Source organism: Octopus bimaculoides, chromosome 8 (genome assembly GCF_046866305.1).
Source record: "Octopus bimaculoides isolate indiv1 chromosome 8, ASM4686630v1, whole genome shotgun sequence".
NCBI classification, from domain to species: domain Eukaryota; kingdom Metazoa; phylum Mollusca; class Cephalopoda; order Octopoda; family Octopodidae; genus Octopus; species Octopus bimaculoides.
In genome coordinates, this window is record NC_142935.1 from 59,790,587 (window position 1) to 59,801,781 (window position 11,195).

The following is an 11,195-nucleotide window of genomic DNA, read 5'->3' on the forward strand; positions in this document are numbered from 1 at the left end:
AAATAATCTCTAACCAAAGGAAACGCCTAAACGAATTCAACCTGAAACATTCGTTTATTCAACTAGTAGTGACATCATAGGATAACGAAATTGTTTTATGAATAAAAATAAAAATAGAAATAAAATCCAAGCTAAATTTATATGAGAAAAGTCAATCAACTCTTGGTGATGTCACTGAAAGATGAAATCAAAACTTTAAGAAATATACGAACAAATATAAGAATTCTACATTGTGACAATTAGAAATCTACATAGAAAAATAACCTGAAAACATTAACTTAAAACAGGGATTTTGAATAAAATTATCGATTACGTCACTGGAAACCAAAGAATATAAACTAAATCTAATAAACTGAAATACTTTACGTCACACTGATTAGTTATCTATTTACTAATTACATTAAACATTTTATAAGAAATATCCTCATTACATAATAATCGAAAAATTATTTAAATTCATAATTGAAATATTTGAATGTCATTCTAAATTTATGGCAACATCTTAATTTAAAGTGCCCAATAAAGTTCCATAAAAAGTAATTTAGAATTAATAAAATACATTTCTTCAAAGCAAAGATTACGTGTGAAATGACCAGTATTGCACGATTGTGCTGTAAGTGATATTTGTCAATTTTTTAATCAATAAATAATAATTAATTAATTAACTCTCTCTGTTCTCATCTTATATATATGTATATATATATATATATATATATATATATATATATATATATATATACATATATACGACATGCTACTTTCAGTTCCCGTCTACCAAATCCACTCACAAGGCAATGGTCGGCTAGAGGCTATAGTAGAAGACACTTGCCCAAGGTGTCACGCAGTGGGAATGAACCCGGAACCATGTAGTTGGTAAGCAAGCTACTTACCACACAGCCACTCCTGTATATATATATAAATATATATATATATATGTGTTAGCATTTATATATAAATATACCTATATATGTATGAGTGTGTGTGTGTGTGTGTGTGTGTGTGTGTGTGTGTGTGTGTATGTGTGTTTGTGTTTGAGCACTAGTGTCTGTGTGTGCATGCGTGTTTTTCTTTAGGTGTTCATGAACAGATATAGACAGATAGATATGCGTAAACTTTAACACGTATATATAAACGTATGTACGTACATGTGTTTGTGTGTTTGTGTGTGTGTGTGTGTGTGTGTGTGTGTGTGTGTGTGTGTGTGTGTGTGTGTGTGCATGTGTGAGTGGTTGTTTGGTTTGTGTTAATGTGTGTGTCTGTGTATAAGTGAGTATTACTACAAAGATCGTAACAAAGAAATTATGATTTATAACGCTGTTGTCATTTCAACTTTGCTATATGGCTGCGAAACATGATCATATCTTCACGACATTCAAAAATGTGAATGCTTTCACCAACAACAGCTTCGCCTAATCTTGAGGAACATATGGGAACACTATGTGACCAATAATAAAGTTCGAGAAACGTCCAACAAAGCATCGAACAGCTCACCAGGAAACACCGTCTTTAATGATCAGGACACATAGCAAGAATGGAAGAGTCAAGGTCCCCACGCCAAGTCTTATTATGTGTGTGTCTGTGTGTGAGTAAGTCTGTGTGTGTGTTTTTGAGTGTGTTTGTGCATAAGTATGTATGTATATGTATGCATGTGTAATACGCATTGTAATTTTCAAAAGTTCAGTCAAATAATAGCAATATATATCGAAGTTGTCTACCTTACAAATTTGACCGCGCTCTTATGTAGGTTTCAAAGCTCGTTTTGAAATTCGAAGATTTCCGTTTGTAATTTCTTACAGCTGACCGAAGTCAACTTTCAACATTAATCGAATTTAAAGAAATTTATTTATACTTTAGTGCAGAAAAACTAAACAAAGCAATCTTGTTCTTTATGAAAGAGACTCTATAAATGTTGTTTTAAATAATGCAGAGTGGAGGTATATATAATAATAGTTACGAAAATGAATTTTAATTATGTAGTGAAGAAAACAGACAGTAGAACTACCACGTGAATTTAATATACTTTAGTATATTAGCATATGTTTCTAATATGAATTTCATAAAACAACCGCGTGGACTTTTCAGCAGAATGCTTCATTTAATTGTATAATGAGAGGGAATTCTATGATGCAGAAAGAAGTATTCATCATTTAAATAGCGCGTACTAAAAATGTCGGCATTCTTAGTTTTATGGCAGTAAATCCTGCAAAAATGCTACATTACTCCCTTCAGTTGAAAAGAATCTGGTATGTAGGTTGTGCTATGTACTTCAAATTAATATACACTATTTATTCAGTTTGGTAAATACGGAGACGACCTGTTTTTGTTGTTGTTGTTGTTTTCGTCGTCGTCGTCGTCGTTGTTGTTGTTGTTGTTGCTTTGCAGCAAACGGCAATACATGATGATATGGATTGGATTTTGATGTGAAAAATTAGTCTTTTCTTGCATTTATCACTATAAAATTGAATGATTCTGAAACTAACATGGAAGTATGTGTAAACCGACTTTTAAAAAATGAAATGCCATTAGTTATCTTTTGATCTGAAGCAATATATTACGGCTTGTTATAAAATGTTTAGTTAAAGAGCGTTTTTACAAACAATAAACTGAAATTGTATTACAGTTAACAGAGATAATCATTATCTAAATTTTTTTGTCATGTGGAATTCTAGCCATAATGGTTGTTGGTAAATGATGCTTGTCAGCCACCTGAGTTTTTCTGTTCAAAACTCCATACTCAAAAGCTGAAAAGCATATGTTGTGAAACTTACGTAAAGTCTGCTGCTTAATGCCTTAAAAAAGTTATTGGGATGGGAGTCCTCAGACAGATTACTGGTTTTCCATCGATTTTTGGAATTTTCTATAGCAGTTTCTATATCGAATTATAAACAAATATTTAATCGCTTGTTATTTAAAATGTTTTTAATATTACTTTTGAAACTGTTGAGACTCATCGACGAGTAAAATATTTGATTTTAGTCTAAAATTAGATCGTATATAACATATCCAGGCAGTAAATGCTCTAAAAAGTGACAAACAGGAGCTGGTGAATAATTCAAGAATGTACGCCTAAGCGAAAAAAGCAAGGATGTACTGTTCACCTCCATCAAGAAATGGAAGACACTTTTGACGTTATTGGACCTCTAAAATTACGTTAGTAAATAAATTTAAATATGAATAAGCATTTTCACGAAATAAAATGAATTGTAAACAATTTGTACAACATACAATATGACAAGTAGCAGATGGCAAATTATTTCTTAAGCATAGTGACATTTGTCACGAATATAAAACATTTGCTTTGAAAATGTTTTTATTTGTGTTTTCAATTCTTCAAATTTTAGAATTCTGTAAGTGATATTTTAATGCAATAATTTCTAAATGTAAGAATTTAAAGAAAACGTTTGGTTGAAATTATATAATATGACCTTCTCATATATTACATCTTACAAAATTATTCTTAATGTTTTTTTCATGAATGTTAAAATCATCATTGCCTTTGAATGTAAGAGTTCAGAATAAATATATACTTTTTTTTAAATCATAAGAGTATTAATGCAGTGCAGTTATTGCAGCATTGTCATATTCAAGAACGAATTAGAAAACGGAATTACAATTTTATTATATCACATATAACAATATATTCACCACAATTTGGGATACCCAATATTACATATGCAATTAATATCGTAATGTCAAGTAACTCATTAACATTACGGAATTATTTTATTTTTAGAAAGCTGGTTAATTTCATCTTTTCAATGTTAATACAAAGCGAATTATTATGAAATTAGTAGCTAGCGTCAATATAACTCTCTATAAATATGGAAGCGTGCACGTATTTTAAAATATACTTGTTGTTGAGGTTATGATATTCTATATGACAATAATAGTTTAGAAGTCATTTGTAATGCAATATAAGACATCTCAACAAACTGAGGCAGTAAACTTTGCCTCCCAGAAGTCCAGGTGTCTTTCTGATTGAGTTTGTTAATATTTCTATCCCATCATCCTTATCCATTAACATATGGTAATCTCACTTCGATGGAAATCATTATTACAAACAATAACACAGCTTATTCATTAAATTGCTAGATCATTTCTTGATGACGTTTTCTGAGTGTGTGAATGTATGTGTGATTGTGTGTGTGTGTGAGTATCTGTGTCTGTGTTTTTCTGTATGTGTATCTGTGTGCTGGTGTTGAATATTTAAGAAACACAGAGACTTTGTACTGGGGTTTAGTGGTTGTTTTTTATATACTGACATTTACGTACGGTACTTTTAGGATAACCAGTGTATCTTGAGAGAATTCTACTGTTCGTTGAAATTGTATATTTTATTTGGCATTCTAATCCTGAAATTCATACATACATACATACATATGTATATATATATATATATATATATATATATATATATACATACACATATATATATATATATATATATATATATATATATATACACATACACACATATATATATATATATATATATATATATATATATATATATATATATATATATATATATATATATATATATATATATAAGATAATAAGAGTGAAAAAACTACAGAAGGCTTGTGTTACATGGTTAAAGTATATATTTAAATTATGTCAGAAAAATGTTAGAAAAATGTTAGAAAATCTTTTTGGTATATAAACATTGTATTTTGAGAAATAACCGGTTTCGTGTTGTCTTTTCAAATTTCTCTACTTCATTGTAACGTGTTCGCTCCAGTCTGAAAAAGAAGAGTTCTAGATAGGGGGAGGTAATTAGGGATTTCTTCCAGTATAGGGGAGATAATCGAAATCTAGGAGGTGGTAGAATTTGATTAATTTACCATGGTTTTGTTCTATATATTTTTCCTTTTTTTCTCAGTGGTGTGATAAATTTCCTTATTTAAATGTGTTAGCAATGGTTAAGTTTGGGTTTGTATTTTTGAATGAAAAAGGTTTCCTTATTTAATCTAATCTGTGTTGGTGTTTTAATGGCACAATGATAGAAAGGAAAGATTATAAATTGTGGTAGCATTTGTTTTGCGCATTTCTCAATATGATCACTAAAAGGTAATCAAATTCTACCACCTCCTAGATTTCGATTATCTCCCCTATACTGGAAGAAATCCCTAATTACCTCCCCCTATCTAGAACTCTTCTTTTTCAGACTGGAGCGAACACGTTACAATGAAGTAGAGAAATTTGAAAAGACAACACGAAACCGGTTATTTCTCAAAATACAATGTTTATATACCAAAATCGGTACTGGCTGGGGATCTGGAAAAACTATAAATTTTCAAAATTTTCATTATTTTTTTACCGAAAAAGTGTCCTCTTTTTTCACGTGCGTATTACAGAACAAATGGACAAAATCAGTCCGGAACTAGGAGAGTAGGTATCAAAAATCAAAAAATAAAAATAAATAAATAAACATTTTCATGAACAAAAAATAACATCAGAGCTGCGGTAAATATAACATTTGAAAAATCTCAGTCAAAATGACAATCGAACTTCATTGGACGTGCTATTCGGAATGTCCGGCAAGGTACTTTATCGTGAAAATTGCCCGTCAGTGATATATTCAGCTGTATACACACACAAACAAATACAGAGACAGAGAGAGAGAGAGAGAGAGAGAGAGAGAGAGAGAGAGAGAGTACCTACTATAAAATAGCACAAAACAGATATATCAGCCTAAATCAGAAAATTGAATGGAATAACATCTTTCGGTTTCTTAATGAAGTCCTCAAGAAATATTCAAATATTGGTGACGTTCCATATATAAAAATACATATATATATAGCAAATAAAAGACAGAAGGTGGAATATACGGCAAGTTATATTAATCACGACAATTGTTTCGACACATCTAGCATCGACTCCACTTGGGTGGGACACTGAACAACTGGTGCAGGAGCATCCGGTGGTGCAGATGTATCGTGTCAGGTGCTAAATAAATACAACTCGTTAAAATTACTGTTCCGCAATGTAACGTTCCGTTTTGGTAGAGAGAAAAGTAACCAGTGGAGGAAATATATCTCTATTTATACGAGGGGCGTATGAAAAGTTTAGAGCCCTTCAAGGTCTTGGAGTGTTGAAGTCTTGTAACGTCATCAGAAGTCATGTACCATGTATTATCTTTTTGAGGCTCAAGACTTTTCATACACTCCTCGTATAGAAGATCAAATATAAAATCATTGATGGAAAAAAGTGAAAAGAATACGCAATCCACCGAGAAAAGTATTAAAAATAACCGTTACCAGATATGGATGTATAAACGCCCTCGAGCAAGGTGCATGGCGCCAGTACACTCGCTCATACAAGCATCCGCAAAAATGTGAGCATACGCACACGTGAGGTTTGGTGCACTCATAATCACAAAGCGAGTTAGTTATTTACTTGGTGTTTGTAAGAATGGTGAGGTTACAAGTAAACTTAAATCATCTATACCTTAAAGTAAATTAAATTACGTTAACAGCTACTCAAAGTTCATTCTCATTGTATTACGTGAAAGTACCTTTATATGGGTGTAGGCATCTTGAGAGCCTTTCAAAAATTCTATTAATTATCTCCTCGTTAGTATACAGAATAGACAACGATGTTGAATGTCTCTTATCGATTGTCTTAAAGCTGGCAACATGGTTACGACAACGATTCTTAAATGAATCAGCCGTCTGCCCAATGTAAACATAGGGCCCTCCCCTTGTGTACTTTTATATACAAGATTAGTACTCATTCAGAGATTTATCAAAGGGAATTTTGATTTTTCTCTGCATGAGCATTTATCGTATTTATTTGTATATAAGGCAGTCCCGACTCCATTTACGTGCTAGTTGTATCATAAGTATTTCTGCTAATACAAATTGGTTGTAGTTGGTCTTTATCAATGCAGTTTACATCTCCTTGGTTCGTATTTAGATAAAAATGCACACTAGATCTAGTAGGTGGGTTATTGAACCTTTGCCGCATTTTGCTATTGTTTATGCGATGCATAAGCTGCTCTGAATTACAATTCTATTTTCATGGTCAAATTATAAGGAAAATACTGATAAACAGAATCAAGGATAAAACGAAGGATAAAATTAAGCACCTAGAAATACTAGCGTGATAAAGAGGTGAAAACCGACCATAACGGTATTTGAGAACTGTTTTATTCTTTCTGAGAAGGATCTAAACTGCCCTCTGTCTTTCGCGACAAAGCAACTAACACCAATCTAAAATCGAAATAGCCTTCAATTAAAGTTAATTTAGTACTGTCTAGATTCAATGTTTTGCTGAGCAATTACAAAAAGAAATAGGTTAGTAATTATCGTTACCCTCACCAGTATGCATACTCTCTCATATCCCCACATGATAGTGAATATTGTTTAATCTACACACACACACACACACACACACACACACACACACAGACACACACACACACACACACACACACATACACACGCACATATGCTTTTTACTAGTCTCACGAATTGCACCGTTTATAACAATATTAATATATGATTGGTTAACGTATGATGTCTCCTCATTTAAAAGAGATACTATGCGTGTTGGGTGGGTTTGAGTGTAATTCAGTAATGTTGTTTTAAAAATGAAACTATATTCCATCTTTATTTTTAATAGTCAAAATTTAAGTTCTAAAAGATAGTTATATTACTATATATTGAGTTACCGTAAATTACTTAATTCCAGATTTCATTAATTCATTACTTATACATGTTCATCATTTAAATATTTCATAATGTAACTGTTGTGTAACTCTTTATGTGAAAATATTTTCAAATATTTAAGGTTCACTGTTTACGTTTAAATGTAAATGATTTTTGTGTTCACCCTTCATGTAGGCGTGTATGTAAGTCTTTTCCCAGATCAATTTTTGGCACTTCAACGATTCTGATATGAGTATACTACTTTGTTGCTTATCCGTTTTACCTTCTTTGCTTATGCATACATGTTCACGAGTTCACGAGAGTTCATAGATTTATTAAGATATATATGAGCAAAATATTATCATTTTGTCCTACATATTAGCTACTTCCTTTTTAAAGTTTATTTCTTTGCCGGCAAGTAGTATTTCTGTACATTGAAGAAATTCTTCTCGCAATGCACTGTATATACCTGAACACTAGTTTACATGCAAACATGTATAACTGTGTTAGAATAGTATAATATGAATGAAGTATCTATATTACTTTCAGTATTCTGACTTCTTTCGTCGAAAACCAATGGTGCAACATGCGATACATTGACATTCCTGGCGTGCTGTTGGTTACACCTAGGACAAAAGTGAATGATGTTACAGGATATCGATACTATGTCGTGTTATTCTCATTCCTGGATTGTACCACGAACCAAGAAGTGGAATAAAAGAAATACAAACAAAAATCATAGAGTATATGTTTTATTTAATTAATTTGAGCCTTGTAATAAAAAAAACATGGTAGGAACTGGCGAAAATCAGAAGGCATGTTGTTTAATGCAAATGTAATATTAAAGTTTATGTCTCTGTGACAATTAAAATAAAGTATATCACAATCCATTTTTATTTTTCTCAGATTCACTCAAGCAATGCAGTAGAAATAAAACGCTATTTCTGCTCATTTTCTATTTTCCATTTTCGTAAAAGTTCCAAAGTATTTCACATGTTGAGTAGAGGTACATTAATTCTCTTTCTGTCTCGTAAGCAGCTACAGGTCTGTGCTTATATTGTCCACAGAAACGCTTGAAAAGTTTGCTGACTCATTACTATGAAGAGAAAATAAACAAAAGGCAACATTAAATTGTTTACATATATATGTGTGTGTGTGTGTGTGTATACGTATGTATGTGTATATATATATATATATATATATATATATATATATATATATATATATGTGTGTGTGTGTGTGTGTGTGTGTATGTGTGTGTGTGTGTGTGTGTGTGTGTGTGTGTGTGGATGTATATATATATATATATGTGTGACAAACGACAGACGGGTGCCCAACATATTTATTGGAAGTCACATGTACGGATCAAAAGAGTTTGATTCAACCTCCTTGGTAATCTGAGTTCTATCGACTACAGTGTTCCACTTATACTTATTTTATCGACCCCAAACATATGCTTAGAGTTTGTGAGTTTTTGGTTTATAACAGGAAGATTGTGATTTTGATTTCTGGACCACCAAGTGATGCGTTATGTTCCTTAGAAAAGGAAACCGTTTGAAAAACCGCCACCGCCCCGCTTCAGTTTCAGATATTTATTCAGCTAAACTTATACAAGCCTTTGGGTTTCTATTTGTGTGTGTAACTGTGTACGCGTATGTATTTCACGTGTTTTAATGTAGGTTAGCTCATATCACGTGAAATTCTTCGCTGTTACCCATTCACACCCGATCAGTTATAGAAATAATATGTATAAAGTCTAGAATATAATATTGCATGGAAAACACATATCTGAATCAACTGAGTCCCAGGTTTAAGGAGGAGTGTACAATGGGGCGAGTCTTTCGTAACTCACACGTTCAATTTCTGGCAGGAACATGATCTGTGATTTACGATTTCATAAAGAGATAAATGAAAATACATATTAGTATATTAGAGCCACTGCATCTCTAAAAATAGCAACCTCCTGTAGCTTAGCCAGTATGATATGCAATAAATATGACAAAAAGAAAACTTCCATTAAATTCTTTCAGATACAATTTTTCTTTTTTTAATCTATGAATTACATGGTCGTTTGTTGACATTTCCGGTTTAGTCTTACAAGGAAAGAATATCATATAATATTATCAAGAAATGACTTTGGATATTAAGTGAATCAGAAATTTTGTTCTGACGTATGAAAATTAAGATAAATCGACGTCAGTTTAAATTATGTATGAGATCTCGTTATTCAGCATTTGCTCATTTCTTTATTTCAAACTATCATTTGACAAAAGGTTTGGAAATTTGTGTAAGCTATTTTCGCAGCAAAATCTAATATCTCTTTTATGATTAAGTTTTATCAAAGTTTCCTTCTCAACTTAATAATACACACACACACACACACACACACACACACACACACACACACACACACACACACACATACACACACACACACACACACACACACACACACACACACACACACACACACACCCATATATATCGCTATCAATTTAGAGAAAAAATTGTAGTTTTGGAATCAGTAGTTCTTTGGCTGCTATTTCTGAATTCTCAGTATGTTGGAGAAGCAGGATACTGCTAATCCCTATATATTTATGATTATATATATATATATATATACTGACTTTACCGTAATAAAATTCCTTACATTCTATGGATGCCGTAGTATCATGAAATACGAATATATTCGAGAAAAGTTAAGATGTAGGTAGTTTGATACATCAAATGAATTGCAATAACGGAAACAATTTGATATTACAAACATTGCTATTACGTTCCGTGAAATCCCGAACCTCCTCTTCTTCTCCTCCTTCCGCACCTTCTCCTTCTCCTTCCCCTCCTTCTTTGATTCTTCTCGTCAGACAAATACTTATTATTACTCTTGTTGTACTTACCGATTGTATTTTTATTTGATGAAAATTCACATTATCGTAGAGAGAGAGCAATGCTTTCCATCAAAGTGACAAACCATCTAATAAGAGTAAACCAGGTACATGCATCACAGCTACATGTCCATGACATGTTGACCTCATATCAAACTAAACAGCGCATGAACTTGCACGTGAATCCTACTTAGTATTCTCTTCAGATCGAGTGGCCCACCCTACTTAAAAGGACTGAAGACAGACTCTTTTCTCTTCGGCCTCTCCCTCATCGGCTGTTCTAATTTCACTTGGAAATATTTCTGTAGAGAGAGAAATGTTACCTACCAGTACAAATACTGAAAGGTGGATAAATGTAGTGAAAGTAGCCCGTGTGAGTGAACCTACCATGATAATACGCTTGTAGGCTAGTGAGTTTGAGAGGAAGAAGTTGTAGTTTGTTCATTTGAGTGTGTTCACAAGGAAATTTATATCCAGAAAGATATAAAGATGAATTTAAAAGTATATAAATATATATATATATATATATATATATATATATATATATATATATATATATATATATATATATATATATATATATATATATATATATATATATATATATATATATATACAGGTGCAGTGTGGTCGCATAGTAAGAAGCTTACTTCCTGAC

The 11,195-nt window shown here is 32.0% G+C and overlaps 1 protein-coding gene across 1 annotated transcript in view; it reads right to left on the reverse strand.

Annotated features, from left to right (window-relative positions):
* Positions 1-8,391: 8,391 nt before the first annotated feature.
* The window catches only part of LOC149134419 (uncharacterized), a 50,348-nt gene continuing 47,544 nt past the window's right edge, over positions 8,392-11,195 (reverse strand). Inside the window, exon 12 of the mRNA XM_089355954.1 lies at positions 8,392-8,748. Coding sequence (XP_089212080.1) covers positions 8,691-8,748 — 58 coding nt within the window. The 3' untranslated portion in view covers positions 8,392-8,690. The remainder of the gene's footprint in view (positions 8,749-11,195) is intronic.